Raw genomic sequence first — 26,207 nt, forward strand, 5'->3', positions numbered from 1 at the left:
GAAAAGATAATTGGAAACGTCACTGCCTATATAGTAAAACACACAGACTAAAGTAAGTAAAAAAACATTATTAAAAAAAATATTTTTTCAAAATTTTATTAATATTAATTATTGTTTTAATTTTCTGTTGCAGTGAGAAACAATTAACACTTCGAATTGACAATTGAAAAGCTAAAGTTTCACTTCGTGTCCTTTAATGGTGCTAGAGAGTTTGGTAAGCTTTATTAAAAATATTTTTAGTAACATGTGTATAAAAATATATTAATTACATATAGTTTCGAATATAGTACAATATATGATATACGAGTACATATATAGAGACGTACATATATACATGAAAGTACAATATATATACATATATATATTGTACTATTATTTATATATATCGTATATATATTGTACTATATTTTAAACTATATGTAATTAATATATTTTTAATATTATTATTGTAAAAAATATTAAAATGTAATAATTATTAATTTATTATTAACATTGAAAGATTTATTTGTTATTAATAACATTCTTAACATTATTAGGTGTTCGCGAGTTAAGCGAAAATTGCAAATGAGGGGAACTTAGCAGGCGTCAGGAATAAAGAAGAATCGGAACGCAGCACTGTGTATTCAGAGGCACACTGGTGACGAACTACTTGTAATGTTTACAATTTAATCTTTAATAAAAGATTCAACTTAACACGGGAATATTTACAATATTTACAGTTTTTGAGCCGCGTAATCAGCAAAGATTGGTCAATCAGCGCGATTACGATTAAAGGCGATCGTGGTCCGCCAGTCGCGAGCTACGACGTGACGAAAAAGGAACGAATTGCTAGAGATAACTCTTACCGCGAGAATGACGCGAGCAACGGGGTGTCGCAATTGTTGGTATTTCGCGCAAGTTACGTGAATACAATTTGCGATATCTTATAGCGATCGATACTTAGCGAGCAGTGACTCGGATCGTTTTGATTGTCGACCTTTTATATTCTTGAATCCTTCTAGAAGATTCCTGACTTTTCTAGATTTGACGACACTACCGGTGGCAGTTTTTGCCTGTTTTGACAGTCGTCGGATTGTTTGTCAGCATCTTCCAAGAGGACTCCATTACCTGGTATTGTTGTTTGTTATTGCGCGAGGCTCCGAGTTCGTTATCTCGGGCCTCGAACAATAGTGGCGCGGAGGCCCGAGATTATTGGTGCCCGGAGACGCGCGAGATGATTCGAAGAGGCGCTCTCAGTTCGTGACGAGCGATTAGCGGGCGAGATGCTATTTCTGTTTTAATTATGATGGTTTTGAACATTAGGCAATGGCCCAATCCATGGAATGTTGTAAGGACATGGGGGGCAAATATATGGCGATATAACGTTTATAGAATTTTCGTGCCAAATAGAGCTATTGCTGGTGTAGCATATTCAGAGGTACGTGTAATAATATTTATTAAAAATATTTTTAGCAATATGTCGATAAATTATATAGAACTTATCAAATATTCAGTTTTTTTTATTTGACAGACCATAATTATAATGACATGGTCTAACGGCGTATTTAAACAAAACTGACAAAAAATATTAATTTTTTTATTGGACTATGTTGATATATACTTGATTTATTGGAAAAAGAATTGTAACGTTTAAATTGCAATGTAAAATCTTTTTGTAAAAATAAAAGAAAAAAGTACAAGATAATATAAAGATAATATATATAAAACTATTATAATGAAATACTATTATAATAAAATAAATTGTATTAGAGATAATCATAAAAAATATCAGATTATTATATATAAGATTATTTTTAAGATATATATATATATATACATATATCTTGTCATCATAATTATATTGTGGTGTCTAATAAAAATGATATGTTTCTTTATTTTAGTATAGAATGACTTATATATAAATTTTGTTATAAAAAATCGTTTCTAAAATTCGTTAATTAGTGTCTATTATTCTTAAATTAAATATAAATGTATTTTCACCCTATTGCAACACATGAAAATCTTACTACCTGGATATCCCCATGACACTACGCGAGAAAGTTGGGATTGTGAGCCCTCAGCATTGGCAGGGGATCCATGTAATATACTTTGGCAAAAGGAGGAATATTTAGCCAACGGACCTCTACCCACACCTAAATACAAAGAAGGTGATTTTGTGATTGGCAGCCCTTCTAATGATTCACCCACAGGCATACTTTGGCTGACAAAAACATCAGTGCTCCATCTTGAATTAGTTGGTCTTTGGAAGTGCTTTGGACATCCAGACATCGACATGAATCTTAGTGTGGCTACCTGGTTAAGGAAAGGGGCCGCTATGAAGAGTCCCAACAATCCCATTGCACCCTTACTGGTTTGGGCTTACCGCCTCGAGTTTTGTCGACAGTTTTATAAACAACGTAAGAGATGGCCCAATCTAATACTGCAAGACGTACCGCAAAAGATTAGAAGAAATTACACCAACAATACTTGGGACGAACAACAAAGAGCCCCCTAGGTACCAGAAGATTTGAAAGATGTTATCTTGGACAAAAATCTGGATTTCGATTACGACGTAGATACCTCCGACCTTTTATCGGACCGAGCCATGATACCTTGCAAATCACAGTGGATTCACGAATACGATAGGCAAGCTCATCGCACCCAACATGGCTTTTTCCCATGGGGCCCGCCTCCCACCTCTAAGAGTGTGATTGTTCATTACTTGCAACAAGAAAAGGTAGAAGTTAAAGAGGTCATAGATACTTTACAACGTGGTGACATACCAGAGGAGTGGAGAGTGATGGTGGCAGTAGCCAAGGAATGACAGGTTTAACTCCTCACGTCAAGGTCCCACAGGTGATCCACAAGAGGGATCTCGCTGCTACAGAGAACCTGAGGCATTGTTGGAAGGTCAAAGACAAAAGGGGTGGACCTTGGCCACTATACTGATCATTCTCTTAGCCTCTTGGAAATGCGGCACCTCCGCCTCCTTATTGGGCCAGGCAGAGATTATCATCAAGTTGGAAGAGACCTGGTATTTGCGCAATTTGTTCGAATACTCACGTAAATATTATTACAAAGGCATAAAAATAAGTAGTTGTTGTAAAAGGATCTCTCGCATAGCCAGTGAGGCAAATCAAGTTATACCCTCTTTACAAGAAGATCTCTCTAGTATTTTCTCACTGGAGCGACGGCGGGCGGTGAAGACAGTACCCCTATGGAGGCTTACTATTGTACCATAGTGGAAGCTACACTACGACTGCTTACCCCCAACTATTGGAAGAACCTTGGGAATACATCTGTTGTCTGTTACTCACCACAAGATGTTTGGGCGGTTACCCTATCACAATATACAGCCAATTCTGCACAAGAGCAGTCCAAGACGTATTAAGCACCAATTTATACTTAATAAAAACTGCCCTTAACGACAATTTACTTCAAAAACAAATGAGGAGAGTCGTAACCCTGCAAGCAGGAGCTCATAAAGATTTTCTATCCCTCATAAAAGATCCGCAAAGTTTGCCCTTAGATATTCCTGTGCAACCGGACAATTACATCCGTAAAGAGGTGAAGAAAGGTTTAATGACCATGGTAGTGAATGAGGCGGTTAGATGTTTATTCATTACTGATACGCAGCAAGCACAAGACAGTCTAGTAGCCGATTTAGCTAGAATAAAGCCTTATAACCCCAAATTATTAAGCAAATTATACGCTTTATCAAACATAGGACTACAAGAAAAATGAGCAGGCAAATTTGCCAATACTCGGTCTATCCAGCAAACTGCCTTTAAGCAGTGGAGTAGTGAGGCTGAAGTGGTTCAAGCTGTGAAAAGTTTAGAGCATAGATATTTAAAATATCTTCTGCAAAAGAAAAAAGACCCTTTTGCAGATGAACTAAAGAGTATTAACTGCATAACCACTTATACACAAAGTTATGTGAACATTCGTAGGGTTTAGAAATGGAAGACATAACCATGCCTCCTCAACAAGAACAAGATTTACCCCTGTGAATCTATACCATAAATTAATATAGATCGTGCTATATAACGGAACAGCAACCAACCTCACTAAGTAAGACCACAAGTAGGGGTAAGTATACTCCCTATTTTGGTTCCACAACCAGGCTAAGAGCTCGACGTGCCTCTCTTCAAGTTATCGAGGTAGGAAGCTTGGTGTTAAGCCTCAAGCAACTTATGGAGTTACATGGATGGATCATAGGTAATATGATAATGACTCAACTTATCGAAACACTCATAGCAGAAAAAACCAGTATCACCATAGATAATTTGCAGAAATACACGCGCAAGGTATACTCAAGTAAATTAACACATCGACTACCGTGCCCCGCATTGAGAAGAGGTGGCATGGCTAATCAAAGACTAAATCATTCAAGTTTTTACAAAATCACTTCGGATACGGCCTTGTGTTATACAAAAGGTGTACTTTTTAAGTGTTCCTCATGTACATGGGTGCTTCCCGAAGAGTCCTTCGAATTAAGCGAGGTTACCTATCCCGGTGTAATACTACCAACACTTTTATCTACTCTATACCAAAAGGATACTTATGAGAGGTACGCTACACATAAACAAGTTGATGCTGAAGCATCTTACGCAGTACATATGGCAAGAAAATTTGCCTCATGGGTAGTAGGGAGAAGAACTGCGGATAAGATTTCAATGTTGGAGAACCGTGCTTTAGAAGAAACAGTGACTGTCTTTCATAAACTTAGCCTACATAGTGACTCCCGAGGACACCCTACCCTGCACGATTAGAGCCACGATAGTTTGGTTGTATATGCATGAAGTACCCTGCGAACTTAATACAACAGACACTTCCGAGGTGTTACACCATAAATTCAACACCCTATATCCGATGTACCCTCAAATCAAGCCTCCCTGTGTTTTAACGGAAGAGGAAGCTATTCACCAAATAAGGCTGCAAGAGAATACTACGGACAAACCCTTACCAGAGCACCTATTTATCATAAAGTTACCGAGTCCCCAACCCAGCAGTATACCTGTGAATACCCATTTCCTGCAAGCTACTTATTTCATTAACAATCAAGCTGAACTTACTGCCTTATGGGAACTTTGTACTAATTCCCAATTAAAGGCAAGAGTATCAGGTTGAAGACTCATCACGTTACAGGACAAGGAAGGGCTTAAATACATCCTATAAAAGTATTTTTTTATAAAAATAAACGGAAAAACTACAAGATAATATATATAACATTAATACTATTATAATAAAATAAATTGTTTATTGACACACCAAATGGATAAAATCTAGTTTTTTGCGTAACACAGTTTTGTACATGGGATATGTTTCTGTTTTTAAAAGAGATTAACACATATTTGACTACTTTTAAAGACTGACATATAATTTGACTCGATTCATAGGTTCTGTAAATAATTTATAAAGTTTTTTTTGGTTTTTTAATTTTTTTTTAACTTTTGCAAATATTGATGACTTCCAGATTAATCATTAACTTCAACACCGGTTACTCATCTCCGAATCTTATAATTGTGAAGGGTGTTATGCCCGTCTACTCTAAAGTAGAATGGAGAAGAAATTCTGGCTGCCTAAAGGATTAGAACCCACGCACTAAAGAAAACACTCCGTACACTATCGTAAAAGAATATATTTCGTCGACTACAATTATACAGTGGTTGCGCTTAATGCTTATACTGACAACGACGCAAGGATTATTGCGACGTCTTTATATATCTAATTTTTCGTAGGTGGGAAAGACGGTCCTGATCAAAGCACGTATTGTTTTCATTGTCGTTTCCGCTTACACAGCATCTTTCTGCCGTGTCGTATTTTAATTTCCGTCACGTATGCTTATCTTTCTCAATATCCTTATTTACTCGTTCGTGATCTTTTTCTAAACTTTTATATTTAATATTTTTTACTTAATTCCTTCTTCCGCCCTTAATTCTTTCTACGAATTGTTAATATTTTATGTCTGATCTGGCCGTAACATCCTTCCCCCTTCGGAAAAAGAAAATTAACTATCGGTGAATTTTCGTCTATTTCTAATTTTTTTTTACAGGATCTTCCGCGTTAATTTTATAATCGTTTCTTAACCTCTATTCTAGTATAATATCACAGTATCGTCTATTCTATTACTGGTGTCTGCTTCTTCTGGCTTTTGCGTGTGGTATGGCAATTATGCTTGGTCTTGCCATCGGGTTCAAATTCCTAGTTACCTGCGGTTTTTGCTTGTTGGCGTATTTTCTTATTGCAAATATTATTACTACTATACCAATTATTACTATCGCTCCCATGCAATTTGATATTACATAGTAGAGTATTGGCTTATTTAGAACTGTGAAAGTATTGTCCTGTAGTTGTTCGTCCATGTCTTTTAAGGTTTCACTTAACTCCATTAACTCTGATGGATTTTTTAAATTATTTTTTGTAACTTAATTGCCTCGATTTTATATAATAATCTGTCTGTTTGTTTTCGTGGCGTCAGTGTTAAGTTATAGTCTGGTATGTGCATTTCATTGTATGTTACTAATGTAGTTTTTTTTCGTTCTTATTATTATGTCGGGTGTTACGATTTTACATTTCCCTTTAATCGTTAACTGCCCCGTTCTATCGATCTCGACTTTCCTAGTCATTTCGTTCTTGCACGTTATCTCTATCTGCTGTTTCGTCCGCGTGGAGTATATCCATGAGTTCGCGTTACTCAGCATCGTCCAAATCGTTGTGTTCGTGTGTACGTGCCTTATGTTACAGTTATCTGTGTGTGTCCCTAGCTGTACATATGTTTGCACTTCGCATAACGCTTGGTCATCTACGCGATGTATCGGATAACTTTGTTCGCATATATACTGCTGATTGTTTATTATGCAGTTTTGAAGATCCCTTTCCGTAATAGTAAAGTATGTTCTACTCTCTATATCTATTATTATCCACGGTTGGTTTACTTCTATAAACGCAAATACATGGTTGTACTTATATATAGGTAAAGGTATCGGTTTTATTAATTCTAGATATTATACTAACGGAAATCTTAATATCTTATATACATGTGTATTATCATAATATGCGCTAATCGTTATGAATTTTCCAATTGCTTCCCAATTTCCTTGTGCTATTTGAAATGGAAAACGCGCTTCTTGTGGCATTTGCGACACTATTTCCCTAAGATTACTTATTACTTCTTCAATCGGCACCAATCTTATATTGATTATTCCCTTTTTCACGTCTTGTAGATGTGTGATAATGTCCATCATATTGTTCATTAAGTCTCCTATAATTGCGTTTAGTACAATAAAATGCTCGTCTAGCTCTTCTCTATATCCGTAATTTTTTTTCATTTGTAACCAGCTCCGCCTCATTTTTTCTGTTATGTTGAGAAATCTGTCTTTGTTTTCTTGAATAACTTTTTCCAGATGATCCACATGTGCTATTGTGGCGTTTAATACTTTGATCTGGTTCTTCATAACATGTTGTAACGTTTGTTGTTTTCCTTGTAGAAGGTTCATTTGTTCTTTGATTATTCTTTCATCATTGGCGTTCATTGTTCCGAATAACGTTTTTGCTATTGTTCCTAATCCATCGATTAATCCTCTACGTGGTTTTTCCGATGTCTGGTAAATGGTTTTGATTCGAGTTAATAATGTCGTTACTTGCTCGTTATCTTTTTCTATTAGCTGAAGGGTATCGCAAGCATCCTTCATATTTTCTTCCAAAGGTTTATCGTAACACAACGCCCTGGTCTGTGCCATATATCCTTGCAATTGCTGATGTCGATGACTCAACGCCGTAATGTCTAATTTTATTACCATTTTCCACGCTGATTCGACTTGATTTACTTTCCCAATTTTTTCAAAATACATCCCTGCTTCGTTTGAGAATTTTTGGATGTTCCATGCTGTCGTAATGCCTGGATCTGTGCTATCCACACTTCTAGCTATCATACTCCTGTAATATGAATATCTTTGTATTATATAATGCATCATTTATACTGTAGTACTTTCTTCCTTATCTCTCTTTTCCGCGGTGTCGTATCTATCTAATTTTCCACGAAAAGATTTTAATTGGTTCACGTGTACGTGTACAGTTCTTCTCCTTTTTTTATTGTGTAATTTATATCCGAATTTCTTTCGGTGATTACGTAAGATCTTATCCATAATGCGTCTAATTTTTTGGATCGCCCTCTACGGATTGTTTCATCATGTAAGAGAATCTTTTCTCCTACTCGAAATTTTATTTCTTTGGTTTTTTTATAATATTTCTCCTTTGTCTTAATTTTTTCTTCTTGTATATAATCCTTTGCTAATTTCTGCGTTGCTCGCAATCTTTCTCGCTATTCATTTGCATAATCGTCGTATGTATATGTGGGCTTAAGCGGTTGCGTCAGTGTCGTAGATAGAATCGCCCTGTGTCCATACACCAGTTCGAATAAATCCCGTCGCGGTGTGTGATGTAGTATTATATGTAAACATGGCGTAAGGAATCCACTCATCCCATCATCCCAGTTTGTCTGATCCGCGTTAATATAATGTTGTAGGTACTCTGCCAATGTCCGATGAGAACGTTCTAACGCCTCGTTACTCTCGGGATGATACGCCGTTGTCTGAATTTTCGTGATCCTTAGTAATTTACATACGCTCTTGAAAACGTTACTCAGAAAATTCGTTCCTTGATCGGTTAAAACTTTATTCGGAATTCCATATTCGAAAATGATTTTCGTCGTAAATTCCTTTGCAATTGTCGTAGCCTCTTGATTAGGAATCGGCATTGCTAAATTTTGTTAAGTTATCCTGAAATGTTAAGATGTATTTATTTCCTTTATCTGTCACTGTCAACGGCCCCATAATATCCAAAGCACATTTTTCAAACGGCTTATCTGGCGTATCCGTTATTATCAATGGTATTTTGATTTTTCTGGATAATTTGTTCCTCTGATATAATTCGCATTTCGCGATATAATTCTCTATGTCTCGTGTTAATCCTCGCCAATTATGTATTAATCGAATCCTATTAATGGTTCGTTCTACTCCTTGATGTCCTGTATCCCGGTTAACACTGCGTTCATTAATCGTTAAAACGTTGCGGGTGCGTTCTTTAACTCGAAAGGCATTCGATTATATTCATAATGCCCATATGGTGTGGAGAAAGCGGTCTTATTTTTGTCTTCTTCAGCCATAGGGATTTGATGGTATCCTGAGGCTAAATCTAATGTTGTAAAATATTTCGCGTTTCCTAACTGATCTAATATATCTGTGATATTAGGTAACGGAAACGAGTCGCCTATTGTGAGATCGTTTAGTTTACGAAAATCGACCACTACTCTGAGTTTCTGTTTTCCTGATGCATCCGCTTTCTTTGGTTCCACCAATAGTGGTGCGTTCCACTGACTCGTATTAGATCTAATAATTTCATCTTTTAACATTTCTCGTACTTGTCGGTGTACTTCTGCTTTATGCTTCTCTGGCAGACGGTACGGTTGTACGTTGACCGGTGAGCTATCTGCTTTTGTTGCTATACGATGTGTGACTGTGTTAGTGCATGTAAGCGGCTCTTCTTCGTGATGGAATACATCGCTATACTCTCGGCATATTTCTTGTATTGCTCTTCTTTCCTCTTTGTTTAGATGTTCCGCTCGGAGGGCTCGTACTATTTTTTCGGTACGCGGGATGTCATTTTCCCCGTTAACAGTATTTATTTCTATCCTCGTTTCCTTCGGTATCTTCTCAATCACTAGTTGTGGCATTAATAAGGTTACCTCAGCATCGGTTGTATTTATCACACTTGCTGGACATAAATAATTCTTTGGCTCGACTAGGCAGCTTCCTATAAAAATTCCGGGTCTCGTTTCTTCTGCTTGTATTATTCCGATCATATTTTGATCCGTTGCTACCTGAATTATCGTTTCGCTGCGTGGTTGCAACGTAAACTTTCGGTACAAGTTTAATTTCAAAATACTTCGCTTGATTCGTAGTTGCTTCTTGGCATAATCGCAAGGTCTCTTGTTTCTTCAGGAAATCTACTCCGAGTATTCCGTCATATTCGATCGGAAAATCGTCTTTTACCACATACATCTTATGTTTGATTCTTCCTTCCTTAAGATTTATTGTGGCGTTTATTGTTCCTATTGTATAAACTTTATGCCCTGTAACTCCCGCTATTTTATTTTCGGTGATCATAGTTTCTCCTTTTAAGCATTTAACTTTTATTAACGATATCGCTGTTCCTGTATCGAACAGCACGTTTATCTTGCTTTGTTTCGTTTCTTTTACGGGTAATTCGACTAAGTCCAGTCCTGCATATGTATGCGGTGCTGGTCGCATATGTGTAATATTCGATCGCCGGTCTTCTTTGTCTTTTCCCTTCAGTAGTGATATAGGGGGGATTCTAACCCATGGGGCTCGAGGTGGGTGTGGGGGCGGGGGTATCTAGGAGGCGCGAGGAGTCTGGTGTTACGGGAAGGGGGAGTCATATTTTATTAGTGAAAAAGTACGACGATGACGAAGAAAATAGTGAGAAATTTTGTTCTGGGTGTTTTATTGAAGTTCAAGACTCATATACACATGGAAAAATTGTGTACAAACATGAAACTGGACAATATATTCATCACATTTGGAACTCGTGCAATAACTGTAGACAGTCACTGTGCCAAATAATAGCATGTAGTGTGTGCCGTTTTTATGCACAGGAATAAACTTTTTGTAGACATTTGCTAGGACTAAGTGTTGTGAAGAATGGTGAGCAAAAAACTATTGAATGCAGTGATGCAGTTTCAACGAAATCGCGAACTTCATATAAAAAATTCTTCAACCGTGATCTCCAATCTACAAACTTATATATGGACTAATGAAAACGATAGACTAAGAGGAAAGCCTTGCGAGAATTGTTGTTTACCAGGCAGAAATCGGCAAGCATGTCCTGAGCAGTTGCAAGAAATCCATCGAGAAATCCGTCAACAAATCGATAACATGTTGTATCTACAACATGTCATCGATAATGATCCAGATTCTGATACTGATTCCAATCAGTAATTGTAAGTAATCTTTGATGTGTAAGTATTCTTTTTCAAATTATGAAAATATTAATAATTTATTTTTTTTCTGTTATGCAAAAGCCCTATTTGGACGCCACCACCACCGCCGGTCATCCCCTCCAGCGCCTCGCAGCAGCAGTCGCCGTCGTGCCGTACCGCTCGACCATCGTCATGCAGTCTTTTATATATTTTTTTATATCTTTTTTTTTATTTTTAAATTCACATACACACACACACAGATTTTTGTAAATAAACACACACACACTTTTTTGAATAAAAATTATATTTATGATAAATACGTATATTGCTTATTTGCGCCTTCTTCATCAATCCCATCCTTCTTCCTCCATATATTAGATATAATTAGATATAATAAGTTAATAAGTTAATATTTAATATAAAAAAAAATTCTCTGTTTGCGTTCTCGCATCATCTTCGCCTTAATGTAGCGCTCTCTTTCTTTCCTAGCGCTTACTCTCTCGCTCTCCTTCGCCTCGCACTATCTAACTTTTAGGTGTTGGCTCTCTCTCTCTCTTTCACGGTCCCTTCGCTGGAGCTGGCATAAAGTTTAGAATAGAAATTTTTGGTTGACGTTGCGACGAACAGGTCGGGCCATTTTTAAAGGTGCAAAAACGCATGATTGATTTATAGCCGGGGACTCCATAAAATTCACGTTAGCTTTTATTTTTTTTTATTTGTTGTGAAGAGTAGGCATTTGTACTAGCTCTTATGCCATCCCTAGAGTTCCTCTAGTAAGAGTTAAGACCAGAGGTTAGGTTCAGACAATCCGCCATATATAGCCAAACATCGGAAGTTGTATGTTGTATGCGCGCCACATTTAAATTAATTATTTTACAAGATATCTCTTTATTGGTTATTTTATTGGAATATATATATAATATATATATATATATATACCTTCGTCATACCATGAAACTTATATTTATTTATTTATGATAATAATTCTCGCGCGCGCGCGCGCGCGTGTGTGTGTGTGTGTGTGTGTGTGTGTGCGCGCGCGTGTGGATCTCAAAAGTACGAAACATATAATAGATTTATTAATGTTTTATTAGATATTATTAGCTGCGCGTGATCTTTTTCCACTTTAGCATATATTATGAGGTAATATATACGTATATATAGAATTAAAATGCATTTTATTATTTCAAAAAAATGTATATATAATTGTAAAATATTAACAGAATAATTATTATCAAAATCGCCAAATTCGAGATATCGAAACTCGAAACACGTGTTCAAGCAAACACCTTGTTTGTCTCATATACCTCAGGTGAAAAACTGAGGAATGTGAGAATAACAGCGGGCTCCTGCCTCCTGCGTAAGCCGAGAAGATCAATCGTAGTTTGAAGCTCGTTAAGAAATGTCTCTTCGAAACAGGTAACGTCTTCTCTTACATAATTGTAAATTTATTAATAAAAATTTAATTTATACAGACCTATCGTTTGTTTTTTACATAATTGTAAATTTATTAATAAAAATTTAATTTTTTTTTAACAGTACTAGAGATCTCGGTATACAAACCGATGATTTAGAAATAGAAAGTAGACTAACAAAATTAGAAGAAAAAGTCGATAATATAATGGTAAAAATGAACGACTTTATGAATGCCTTTAAGAGGACTAACACGACGCGCAGACCTACGGCAGACAAAAAAAATCATGTCTGCCGATGCAAAACTTCTTGCATTAATAAAACCTGTGGCTGCCGCAAAAGAGAACAGAAATGTTCTGCCGCATGTAAATGCAGAAAAGAAATATGTGAAAATCAGGTATTTATTTATTTATAGAATTTCTTAGTCTGTATAACATTTAAAAAAATTTTATTTAACACAGGATGCAGACGAGGAAGATGCAGAAAGCCTGGATCCGGAGCGTCAAGATACACAAGTTAGTAATATCATGATTTTGAAATATAATTTTTCTTTATAGGTTTTTGTTTATATTGAATCATAGCTTGTTTTTTTTTTTGCAGCAAGATCCAATGAAACCACGTCATCAATTAGCACAAACACCTCCTTGCAAAAAAAATTGAAATTTTAAAAGGAAAAAAGAAGACAGATATATCGTTTTCTATTTCCTTCTATGATCCGAAGCTAGCCGAAGCGCCGAGCTCACACGTACGTTGTTTTCGCTTGTGGTTGTGCGTTGTTCTCGTCGGACTTCTGGCATCACTGATACCATACTCATCCCCTACCCTTTTTTACCGAGACGTTACCTAGCTCTCGCTGGAGCTGGCATAAAGTGTCTGTCTGTGATCCAGTGAAGTGAAGTTCATTTTCTAAAGCTAAAAATGTCGCAAGTAGTAGCATTCATGCGCTTTTTGAGTCGGGATACTGTCGCATGATATTTCCCAAATGGGTTGATAGGCGATATCATCGCCGTTCACTTCGTTGGGCGAAGAATGTGGCTCGCGCTCTGTTCCGAGCGTTACTGGATGTTTTATTTGACGATGTAAGTAGTTTTTTTTATTTTATTATTTTATATGCTTTATCTTTTATAATATATTTATAATACATTTATACGTTTTTATCTTTTACAGCATTACCAATATAGTTCCCACTAGCATATTCCGGGCTATATCAACATCGCGTACATGGAGAATGTGCGCTGGGTGCGGGCCAGTCGAAAGGAGGCTGAAGAATGAGAGGATTTATAGCGTGATGGCTCCCGTGCCCGGGAAATAGATGCTGCACACCCTCACATACAGGTGGACATATTTGACCTCCGCAGCTTATTCGGAGAGGAGCCTCTCGTATTGTAAGTATCTCTATATAATATGGTCAAATTTTAAATATATTTTAAAATACTAATAAAGATGTTCCTTTTTCTGTTTCAGAGATGCTGCGCCTTCTCCCTCCCTCCCCTGATTTTAACTTTATTTTATTTTTATTCACACACACACGCACACGCGCGCGCGCGCACACACACACACACACACACGCACGCACAGATTTTTGTAAATAAACACACACACTTTCTTGAATAAAAATTATATTTATGATAAATACGTATATTGTTTACTTGCGCCTTCTTCATCAATCCCATCCTTCTTCCTCCATATATTAGATATAATTAGATATAATAAGTTAATAAGTTAATATTTAATAAAAAAAAATTCTCTGCGTTCTCGCATCATCTTCGCCTTAATGTAACGCTATCTCTTTCTTTCCTAGCGCTTACTCTCTCGCTCTCCTTCGCCTCGCGCTATCTCTTTCTTTCCTAGCGCTTATTCTCTCGCGGTCCCTAGCTTCGCATTCTCCCTTCTTAGCATGACATTATCCCCCGCAACGAGTTACGTATGAGAACTGGGACTGTTTACAGATGGGAGAAGCACGGATGGGAAATGCGTGCGAATAAATTATATCATGATTTAAATTTAAAAAAACTTTATTCTTCTCTTTTATAAATTTTTTTTATTATTACATATTATGACTAAAAACTAAAGCTGCCAGTTCACAATCGACGAGTTGATATTTATTGAAGGCGTCGCTGGCGCGTATTACATTTGATACTTCTTTATTATCCGTTATAATGGACGCGATATTGGAGAATTGTGTAAACTTAGTATCGACTGTCTCGGTGATTCTAACCAATCGGTCAAAGGTTACATCGATGCATTGATCGAGATCAAACATACGGTGTAACGTTGGTTCAATCATCATCATGCGTACGTTTAAAGATTCGAGACTTATAAGTTTAGTATCGTTAATCGTATGAACTCGCACTGTTAGCGGTCCAACGCTTATAAAATTATAGGTATCTTTAGAGTCCTTTCGCAGTAAATCTTGAATATTGCGACGTTGCTCGTAGAGTCCCTTCCACGTTTCGAAAGATAATATCAGTTCCTTTCCTTGATGATCTCCTATGACAATTTCCACGTAACTCGGTGGACCCACGTTGATACCAATTTCAAGGAATTTGAATTCCGTGGTTGTCAATGCGTATCGTCTATTTAGTATACAAATCGCACGACACTTCAACGAAATGCTGTCGAAAAATAAAAAATAAAATTAGTTTAAAAACAATTTGTGAAAAATAGAAAGAAGTTAAACAAAAACTTACTTGTCACATTTGTTCTCAAACGATGGAGTTTCATAACGACTCGGTACGTAATTATTCACGCTTCTGCTGGGGCCGCCACTGCTTCTTTCGACGTAGTACATATTTCCAGATTTCAAAAGTGGACCACTTTCACGAACGGTTAACGCAACACTGACCGTATGAAGAATCGAATATGAAGAATCAAATATACGTGACACCCCGTTTTTTCAAAGTAGTGGGGGGAGATTAGTGGTAAATGTGGTGAGAAACAGAATACTTTAGTGCTCTAAAATTTTTAGGAGAAGGGAGAGATGATACTCGGATAAAAAAAATTCTTAAATGACTCGTGAGGGAGGGAGGGAATGAGGAGGGGGGAATAAGAGATAAAACATATTAATGTTTAAATATTTTATTTTTCCAAATCTTGCAATTTTTTCTGGCGTTGCGACCACCAGTTAAATATTTTGAATACATTTTGTAATGCGCAATTCTTAACATGTTTTTCACATCGTATAGTATTTTTAACATCTAGATTATTTAGAGATTCGATATCGTCGTAATCAGCATCCAAGGTCTCAATGATTAAATTTTCTCTCGCATCGTCGCCGAGCATATTAGCAAGCCATTCTCGTTTCTGACATCCTTTAACGTATACGATACACTGCATTTTATCATCTTCTTCTTCAACTACAGCTGTTGTAATCAATCGTTTCACCATGCTGTACGCAACGATTTCATCCTCCCATTGTAGTCCATGATGATTCGCCATCAATCATGAAGCTTGACACTTTTCGGATTTTGTAAGGAGATGCCATGGTATAGAACTCTGAAAAATGTAGTGTGTGAGAACAGTTCCTCTTCTCAGCACCGCCACCTCCTTTGCGATGAATTTATTCGAAACGACAAATCCTTGCAGATCGACAAATGTTGGTACAGACATGATGAGATCTCTTTTCGTCAGTTAAGAAGAATGACAACCATCTCGTAACACTTGGATTTATATTCTGCTTTCCCTCTCTCTAAATTATTGTCGCAAACACTTAGGTAATTTTGCGCACAACGTTGGTCAACGGGTTGTACTGGATCACGCGATCGTGTATGATGAGACTGTACGCAGTCGTATTATTAGACACATTCTCCTTACACTCAAATTCCAATCGCACATCCACGGTTGCGCTCTTGACCGATTCGTTTTGTCGAGAACAATCGATGATCACAAACGGACCGTAATGTAGAAACAGTGAACCGGTGAGACTCGATTCGAGGTACTTGTATCCGTAATAGTTTTTGCAGAAACGCGCGTACGTGTCGTACAGAATCGACCATCTGTTTTTATCGAAATCCAGATTCATGTCGTCGTACGGATAATATTCCGAGTTCAGATAGAGTTTCACGTTTGTTAATTTACAGTCGTCGAATTTACTCGCATCCTCGGACATAACATTCTTCCGGCCTGTCTGCAGAGCAAAGATAACGTATCGTGGTTTCTCCAGCTGAGTCGCGGTCTTAATGGCCCACGAGTGCTTGGTTGTACGCTGCAACAGCGGAAACTCGTACAGATCCCATGAGCGAAAACCCATGCTGAGGTAGCGTATAAAAATACACGTATAGATAATATTCGCAAATTCCTTTTATTTCTCCTCCTTGCGGGAACCTGCGTATTTTTGCTGAACTAATATTTCACATACAGATACAAAAATACGCGTATAGATAATACTCTCAAAATCCTGATTTTTCTCTCCTTTTCTTTTCCTTCAACTAATACAACGATTTATTAAAATCTCAATATCCTCTTCGCTTTTCATTCTTCATTGTAGAATACCAAGATAATTAATAAAAAATTACTCAAAGAATATATAAAATTATCAATAAACAAATAAATTTTGTGTATCTCATAAGAGAGGTACAACATATTACTAAATAATCAAATTACTTTCTTGAAGTTTTCGGTGAAATCTGAACACATTTATCTTTTCTTAAAATCTAATAACATTTTTTTATGTAATATTTAGAAAAAGATATTTAAATAATTTTTACTTTCTATTGAAGAATCGAGAGAAATAATTGTTTAATATTTGCGTATACTATGATTTGCATATTTCGACGGATTTTCAAAAGTCAATATTTATCGCTTTACTTTTACATCTTGAAATCATCGCAGTACAGATGATCCGTACCTGACCCTTGATTACGGTTGTTACGCGATGATATCAAAAACGTAAAGGGGAAGCAATTGACTCTCGGAAATCGAAATGTGCAGATTGTGGAATACACTGCATTAAATTAATTCGTATTAATTAAAATTGTGTTTTTCAAAATTTCATTTTTCAGGCTTTATTTTAAATGCATTTTTAAACAAAATATTATTTTTGTCTCAATATTAAAATACGCATGTATTTATTGTAAGAATTATTTTTTGTCTATTAAATGTCTCTGTTATTTACTTTACACATTAGTGGGATCGACAACGTAGAAAGTTTGGGTGATCTTTTTAAAGGGTGCAATTTCCGCGATTTTGAACAATTAATTCCCTCTATTGTAGATAGAGTAGACTTCGTAAAAAATACAACGATTATGTACGACTTATTTTCATCTTTAAATTTTATGACATTCAAAAATTTTTTATTATGTTTATGTTGTTATAATATTTATTTCACTTATTGTTAATTTTGCTTATTTAGGTTCTAACATACGGTAAAATATCTAACTTACAAAACTTTACAAGTACTTCAAACTTAGTATTTTTCCAAATAATTGATGACAATCTTAGATAAAAATTAGAATAATGAATTATTAGAGATAGGAATGAAAATAAATTAGAAACATTAAATAAAATATTATAAAATCCAACACATAACGTTTGCGAAGCATTTCTAAAGAGTATAAAATTTGAGAAGAAAAAATTTTTAATTTAAAAGATATTTTGTCGAAAAATGCATTTAGACAAACTCTTTTACAAATAAGTCATTATGATGGACTTTTCACAAGATGTCAATCATTATTGTGCCATTAATTGATATTCATCTTTTGAATTTGAATATCAGGTAAATATATATTACTCTGTACATCTTTTATTATAATTTGTGTTTATTTTATATTATCAAACGAGAGATCATATAAAATTTCTTTAAAAGATCGCTCAGAAACGATTTTGAACAAACTTCTCATGAAATCGTACAACTCTCCGCATGACAGCGAAAAAACATATTTTGTTCCACCAAATCGCAAAAAGACTTTGAGGAAAATAAAGCAGGAATTTCACAAAGAAAATTAGTAGATTTCATAATGATATAAAATTCATTAATTCTACTAACTACTTAAAAAAATAAAAAAATCAAGCTGAACAAAACATTTTTACCAACACAGGTATTTTTATACAAAATTTGAATTATATTCAAAATTATTTAGAAACATCTATAAAATATTGAATTGCAGTTTGTTTCAAAATTTTTTTAAACATTGTAAAATTTGTATACGGACTTAGAAATTACGGAACAATACAGGATTTGATTAATTCATAATTGACATTCTAAGGATGAAGTAATTAAAAAGTGGGACGAGTCATATGAGTTACGTTTAAATGATTGCACGATACAAATTATAAAATGTATTAATGATATATAAAAAAAAGTAGTTAATATTGACTTATAATTTCGGATACGTATTGGTAATAATATGCTTAAGTTAAAAATACTAATCATAAAAGTGTAGAAATTCCGAATTTATATTATTAAATTGCATTTATATATGAAATGTGTAGGTGATTAATTTTTTTGCACATATTTAGATCGAAAGAGATTTTGATAGAAAATATCCGGGATGTAAAAATAGATTAATTTCATCATAGACTTTAAAAAATTTACAAGCTTTTAAAAAAAAATTTGTCAACAGGAGATCAACTCAATGAGATTCTCATGCAATCGGAATCTGTGAATATAGGTAAATATTTAGATCTTTTTTTTTGCTCAGCTATTAATATTTATCTATTGAAAGGTGATTGTTACATGTTTTTAAATATTTGATACAATAACTTTATAAATAGTAAAACGGTTTTTTAGATTTAGATTTTAATAGCTATTTTAGCTCCTAAATCAACGAAAATTAGTATAAAATCTTCAGATCGCAGAAGAGTGTGGAAACTTACAGTTTCTGAAAGCCGAGATGACATTCTTGTACATTGCAAGGTTAGCTCGATAATATATGTTTATTATCAATATTTGTAGTTAAGAGATAATAATTGTAAAAATTTGTTAAATTTTTATGTTAGTAAAACGCAATTTAATGTTTTTTTAATATTTCTTTTTTTTAGATACCAGGAGATATTGAACTATTCTGTATTAATGAACAAAACAAAATGTCCCAAATGAATCTTGCATGAACAATGCAGCCGTTTATTATTGTTATTGGAACCGAAATAACTTTAATCGAAAAAGTATACGTGCGTTTTGATAAAATAATATATAAAATGTCATTTGTATTAAAGGCCGTTTTGACGTACTTTTTAAAATATTTATCATTTTCAACACATGTTATCCGAAAGAATATGAGAATTTTTGGTATTTAATTTAATGGAGCATTTATGAATGTTTTGTATTTTGTAGATATTTTGTATTTTATGTTAAAATATTGTAACTTTTGAGCCTCAAAACAAACTTAATGAAATAATACTTTACTATAGTGTTTTAAAAATATTTTTTCTATTTCAATTTTTTTAAAACATTATACAAATAGTATATCTAGTTTAACACAAATTTAAAAAATGAATAAAAAAACAATATACAATTTTATATTATTTTATATTACAATTTTATATTATAATTTTATATTATATTAACAATAAATATACAATTTTATCTTGAAGTACAAAAAGAAATTTTTTTTAAAAATCTAAAATTAATTTAAAATTAAAGAGTTCACAATACACGCGCAGTTATTTCCCCGTCCGTGAGTTAAAGCAACAGAGATTTATCCATAATTTACATTTTTATTTACAAATCTCTACACAAATCTCTCTGTTGCTTTAAAATAAAAGTTTTTTTGTTACTTACCGATACTGATGCGCAGCAGCGGAGTTGTTGACATTGAAGCTACATTCTCTGTAACATGCAAATATAAAATCCAAATTATAGCAGCATTTAAAATATTTAATATTCAAGAAATAATTATTGTATTCACCAAATTTCATATTCGATGTGTACAATAGACAGATAAATATAAAATATTTTTATAAATATAAAAAAAACTATTTTTTAAATAAAACTTTGATTGGATATATTTAAAAGTTTTTCTCTCTGAACCTCATTTGTTAAAATTATTTAAATAAATAAATCAAATTAATTCGTATACACTATTAATAAAAATTATTATACAAATAATAATACTTACCCTAGGGATGCTCCGCCGATGCAGGATGTCTCTTTTAGACCTCCTCCTCCTCTCAGATTGTCAGGTACGTCAGGATTAATTGTTTTATACGCGCGATAGTTTGGACGGCACTCCCGCACTTTTATGCGCGATACTTTGACGGCACTCCCGAATTTCGGAACGATCGAAAATTTCATTTCATCACGCGCGAGAATTATACTTGGAATCGACAGGTCGGGCACGATTAAACTCCGAACAAAAGTCTGAAAAGGAAGAAGAAAGATTCAATTGATGTAAAGAAAACATAGTTTTCTTAAAGAAAAAAATATGAATTTGCAACGAGCAACTACATATTTTTTTTCTTTAGGACAACTGTGTTTTTTTCACACTGATCTCATTAGTCTGTGCATAAGTATTAAGATAAGATTACCGAAAACGGAATGTTTTACAAGATATTTTGTATTTTATGTCAAAATATTATAACTTTTGAGTCTCATAACTCGAAAAGTACTTAATGAAAAAATACTTTATTATAGTGTTTTAAAAAGCTCTCGAGGTAAACTACAAGAATGTGCAATGAAAAATGAGGTTCCATTTAAGAAATTAAAGGTGATCTTTATATGACCTTCAAACAATTATTGAAGTTCAAATCAGTGGCGTCATCTTATATTCCCCTTGAAACCATACAACTTTTATTTAAAACATTTTTTTATAACTCTTATAGTTTTTGAGACATTTATGCATCTCAATATATGTAAATGTCTCACCTTGTATATGTATAGAAATTACTTAATTATTATAGAAGTATTACTTATAATAAAAAAAATTTCTTATATATTATGTATCTTCTAACACTTATTATTTATACCGTCAATAAGAAATTACAAAAATTGTATCAGTGACTCTAACCCTAAAATCGATTACATCTCAATTTATAATCTTTTTTTGTTTACAATATAATATGTGTTAGAATGCATCGAAATAGATTACTTTTATTGTGCCATATTTATTTATATTTTATTTTTATTCTAGATATCACAACGGAAGAAAAAAGAAATTTTAAAGGTTACAAGTAGACATTTTCGTAGAATTGTTAATAATAACTATAAAAGCTAAGAAAAGAGAACAACTACTGCATGTTAATAAAATACAGCACTCTTTTAATAATAAAAAGTTTAATGAAAGAAATTTTAATGAAAATATTTTAAACACAAACAATAGTAATACCGATGGATATAAAAATATTAATTTAGTTAGCAATTCTTCTGAAATTATACCAATACATTTTAATGATAAAGATATATATAAGTCGCAGAATAAAATTATCTTAGCAGATAAAATTGCTCATTGGATTATTAAAAATAATATCTCGCATAACTCTGCAAATAAATTATTATCAGTAATGAAATCAGAAAATTTGCTTGTTCCAAAAGATTGTAGAACATTACTAAAAACTCCTTCATTATGTAATATTGTAAATATGCCACCTGGTGCATATATACATTTAGTTATTGAAAAAGGCATAATTGAAAAGATGAAAAATACATTAACAGAGAATTTAGAAATTTTACCGTTAACAATTAATATTGATGGCTTACCATTGAGCAAATCATCAAAGAGTCACTTTTGGCTTATTTTAATGTCAATTGGTTTATTAGAAATTTCAGAACCTTTTATTGTCGGTATTTATCATGGATTAAAAAAACCAGAATCGGTAATGGATTTTTTAAATTTATTTGTGGAAGAATATTTGCTTTTAAGAAAAAATGGTATTACTATAGAATAAAGTTGTTAGGCCAATATTAAAAAAAATTATTTTTGATACACCTGCTACAGCATTTGTTCTATCAATAAAATCTCATACAGAGTATTTTGGTTGCAATAAATGTACGCAAAAGGATAAATATCTTAGAGTCCAAATGACATTTTCAGAACTTGATATCACATTAAGAACTAAAAAAATTTTGCTTTACATTTACAACAAGAACATCATAAAGGTTCTACTCCTTTAGAAAATATAGGAATTGGTTTAATTAGTAATGTGCCGTTCGATTATATGTATTTAGTATGCCTTGGTATTATGAATACACTTGTATTGTTTTGGACTGGAAAAAAGGAAATAAGTCAATTAAAATTAAATGATCATGATATAAATTCAATATCAAAAACTATGAAAATTTTCCGAAAATATATCTCTGAGGAGTTTTATCGTCTAACAAGAGCTATAGAAGATGTAGAACATTGGAAAGCAACAGAATTTAGACAATTTCTTTTATATACAGATCCTGCTGCAACGCAAGGAAAATTGCCTTAATATTCAATATAAACATTTTTTTATACTTACACATCGCTATAAGAATTTTATGTTATCAGAGTGTATTAGGCTTAATGCATATGCAAAATCTTTAATTCGATATTTTATTGAAAAGTAAAAAAAATATATGGTAAGGAACATATAACGTGCATAATCTCTTGCATCTTTGCGATGATGTATTATTATTTGGAAAACTTGATAATTTTAGTGCATTTAAATTCGAAAGTTATATGAGTCAGATAAAAAAAAATAAAGAATGCACAGTATCCCTTACAACAAATATATAATAGAGTTGTTGAAGATAGAAAGCTAACATCTGCTAACAAGTTTAATTTACGTGAAAAAGATGACAACTCTTTAATAATTAATGAAAATGGAAAAATTTATAGATATTATAAAAAAATGTCTTTTGAAAATTTTACAATATCACTAGCTCAAAGAAAATAACTGAGTTCTTTTAAGAAATTTTAATTATATGCTTATTTCAAATTCTTATAAAAATGAAAGTAACGACATAAAAATAACTGAAAAAATTTTTCAAAATATATCAAATTTCATAGAAAAGCCTTCATTTAGTTTAACTATAAAAGTCGTTGATATACATGAAACACCAAATACAGCAACATTTGATTGTAAAGATATAAAAGTAAAATGTTTAATTTTACCAATAAATGATAAATTTGCAGTAATTCCATTATTACACAACAATTTGTAATATCTATTGCATATTAAAGTATTATGTTCACACATGTAAAGTTCAAATATTATGTTAACATTTAATAATTTTTTTCTAATTTATATTTAATTTATAATTTATAATTTTATTTAAAATTAAGTATGAGTAAATAAACTGTTATAAGTATAAATAAATTCTTAAAATTTGCATTTTTAAACGATATATTGTTTGCAGTTACTTTATTCTGTTGTAAAATTCAATGCCGAGTATGAGGGAGACGAAATATATTCTGTAATACCAACTATATTGTTAAAAGAAAATGACAAATATTCCTACTGGCCTAAAAAGGACACTCATTAAGTGTAAAAAACCTCAGAATGATTGGATTATGCACCCGGTTACCGTAATTGATAAATATGATAAGTATATTTGCTAACATAATTAAAAATAAAGAGCAGCATACAAATATAATTTTATTGTTATTTTGTGTATGTATTTATTGTATCAAATCTAAGATAAGTAAGCTCCCTATAAAAATCAAAATTGGTAATCGTTGGCAATGGAGAGCTGGTATATTTGTTAATAAAAAACTAAAGGATAAAAATATAATTTGAAGAAACCATAATTAAGGTATTTAATAATATAAACAAAACATTCTAAGTTTTTTACATATAATGTGAGAAAGTAAACATTAATTGACAAAAATTACAGTACGTACGTTTCGGCTTGTTTTCAAGCCATCTTCAGCGTTAAACATTAAAAAGTGATTTGAAAAAGATTTCCCTTTTTATGAACTAAAGTAAGTATTGGATAGTACATATTCGTGTTTTTAATCTAATAGTTCGAATATATTATGGGACGCGTAACATATTTGTTTTTATTTTTGTTGGGTGTGGTATGCTCACCGTTAATTTTTGAATATTGTGGTCCATTGTTCGTATGTCGATTTGGAAGTCACCCTAAGATGTTAATGCAATTGAGATTATTTCCATGGATTTGTATCTATAAATTTCACATTTAAACAATCGGTGTAAATGTTGCGTATATGTTGTGTCAGTCGATTATTGTAATAATATTTGATGTACTTCAAGGACGCGTGTTTCAAGTCAACGATCCTTCTCAAACAATGGATATGAGAAAGAGTAAAACAATTTTTAGAACGTTAATTATAAATTAGTGGTATCATTATGTAACGAACATGTCGAAATGAGAGTGTGAGTCATATTGATAAAATTAAGTGTTATGTGTTAAAATTATAAATAATAGTTAAGAATTATGAGTCATTAAGTATCAAAAATTAAGATGTAGTCCGTGAGTCTAAACAATTCGCAATTACGTGTGTATTGGTTGTAATAATCTAAATTATTATACATTAAAATAACTTACAATTTTTTTAGGAAATCTCGCCAGAAGTGATGTCAATATAAAAAGCTCGCTTGTCGCAGTTACGGTTGATTTATAAATGGTAGAAAACATGAACAGTTCTAATATGTTTGTTTGTTTCTGTGTATGACTTTCAAAGTTTTGGTAGATTGTTAATAACATCGTTATATATCTAGGGGAGGCATTCCGTATTTGTTTGCAGATTAATGCTATTGCGTTGTCTTTTTATATGAAGTATTTCAGAAATTATTCTTTTATTATAAACAGTTTCTTTGTTAAGGATTTTGACGTCATCCCAATTAAAATGGTGATTGTGGCTAAGTCTATGCTCCGTGATGACAGACCGACTATTAACATTGCAGTTAATATTTCTTTTGTGTTCTTTGATCCTTGTTGATAACTTCCTGCTCGTCTGTCCGACATACGAAGCATCACAGTTACCACAATCAATTTTGTAAATGACGTTGGTATTGGAATTTTTAGGGATGGTATCTTTGTGTGCTTTGACAATGGATATTAATGTTTAACGCTGAAGATGGCTTGAAAACAAGCCGAAACGTACGTACTGAAATTTTTGTCAATTAATGTTTACTTTCTCATATTATATGTAAAAAACTTAGAATGTTTTCTTTATATTGTTAAATACCTCAATTATGGTTTCTTCAAATTATATTTTTATCCTTTAGTTTTTTATTAACAAATATACCAGCTCTCCATTGCCTACGATTACCAATTTTGATATTTATTGTATGTATGACTGTATATAAGTATGTATATAGGGTGATGCCAAACGGTTCAGCCACTTATGAACAAATTGCTTCTGAGAAACATCCAGAAATGCTTTTATAAAAAGTTAAACATAGGTCTAAAAAAGACTTAAAAATGTATTTGAGTGTTAACATTTTCAAGCAATTTTTATATATGTTTTAAACTTTCTATTTAAGATTTTTTTATCAAATCACATTGGAGTTTTTGACACCTCGTATGTACATATATAAATTTTTATTTTGTGTGTGTGCAAAATATTAATGACATCTTGAAAGAATTAATTTTTATAGATTCATATGAACATAGTCTCCAAAACGAGAGAAGATTAATGAAAGACAAAAGTAATACCGAATCGGAATCTCAATTAGGCTGTGGATTAAGAAATAAAAAAGTTTTATTTCACATTTTAGAAAAAAATGAAAACGGTATAAAAATTTTCTTGGATAATATTTATTGGAAACTATTTTTTGTGCTTGAAATGAATATAATTATTCTCTTGAGTGTTATCTTATTTTCATATAAGATAATTCTTTTTTAGATAATATTAATAAGCAACACAAAACATAAATAATATTTTTCAGATAACTAGTACTTCAAGCGAAAATGAAATCAGCGATAATGATTCTATTCCCGAGTTAAATG

General features: G+C 32.8%; 3 protein-coding genes and 1 long non-coding RNA gene across 4 annotated transcripts; 1 reads left to right on the forward strand and 3 right to left on the reverse strand.

Moving 5' to 3' along the window:
- On the forward strand, nucleotides 1-609 carry LOC140671348 (uncharacterized). The gene is made up of 3 exons (XR_012047705.1): nucleotides 1-52; nucleotides 134-214; nucleotides 537-609. It is a non-coding gene; the product is annotated as an uncharacterized lncRNA (long non-coding RNA).
- A 4,624-nt stretch (nucleotides 610-5,233) lies between these two features.
- LOC140671036 (uncharacterized) lies at nucleotides 5,234-14,203 on the reverse strand. Its single transcript, XM_072902052.1, has one exon. The coding sequence runs from the start codon at nucleotides 7,953-7,955 to the stop codon at nucleotides 6,987-6,989; it is 969 nt and encodes a 322-aa protein (XP_072758153.1). The 5' UTR covers nucleotides 7,956-14,203; the 3' UTR covers nucleotides 5,234-6,986.
- Nucleotides 14,196-15,023, reverse strand: LOC140671038 (uncharacterized; the record flags this gene model as incomplete). The annotated part of the gene is made up of 1 exon (XM_072902055.1): nucleotides 14,196-15,023. A coding segment is annotated over one exon (585 nt), but the record flags the coding sequence as incomplete, so codon positions are not given.
- On the reverse strand, nucleotides 15,018-25,992 carry LOC140671037 (uncharacterized). Its single transcript, XM_072902054.1, has 5 exons — nucleotides 24,801-25,992; nucleotides 24,320-24,416; nucleotides 20,446-20,687; nucleotides 20,109-20,156; nucleotides 15,018-16,595 (listed from the first exon to the last, which is right to left on the reverse strand). The coding sequence occupies exons 2-5, from the start codon at nucleotides 24,344-24,346 to the stop codon at nucleotides 16,460-16,462; spliced, it is 453 nt and encodes a 150-aa protein (XP_072758155.1). The 5' UTR covers nucleotides 24,347-24,416; nucleotides 24,801-25,992; the 3' UTR covers nucleotides 15,018-16,459.
- Nucleotides 25,993-26,207: the final 215 nt, after the last annotated feature.

This window comes from Anoplolepis gracilipes, chromosome 11, assembly GCF_047496725.1.
Source record: "Anoplolepis gracilipes chromosome 11, ASM4749672v1, whole genome shotgun sequence".
NCBI classification, from domain to species: domain Eukaryota; kingdom Metazoa; phylum Arthropoda; class Insecta; order Hymenoptera; family Formicidae; genus Anoplolepis; species Anoplolepis gracilipes.

Bases quoted from the DNA above. Each gene is read 5' to 3' on its own strand.
- LOC140671036 (XM_072902052.1), bottom strand. From the start codon at position 7,955: ATGATGCATTATATAATACAAAGATATTCATATTACAGGAGTATGATA.
- LOC140671037 (XM_072902054.1), bottom strand. From the start codon at position 24,346: ATGGACCACAATATTCAAAAATTAACG. The intron at 20,688-24,319 runs GTGAGCATACCA...CTTCCTTTTCAG, and splicing joins ACAATATTCAAAAATTAACG to ACTTTTGTTCGGAGTTTAAT. The intron at 20,157-20,445 runs GTAAGTATTATT...TGCATGTTACAG, and splicing joins ATCGGCGGAGCATCCCTAGG to AGAATGTAGCTTCAATGTCA.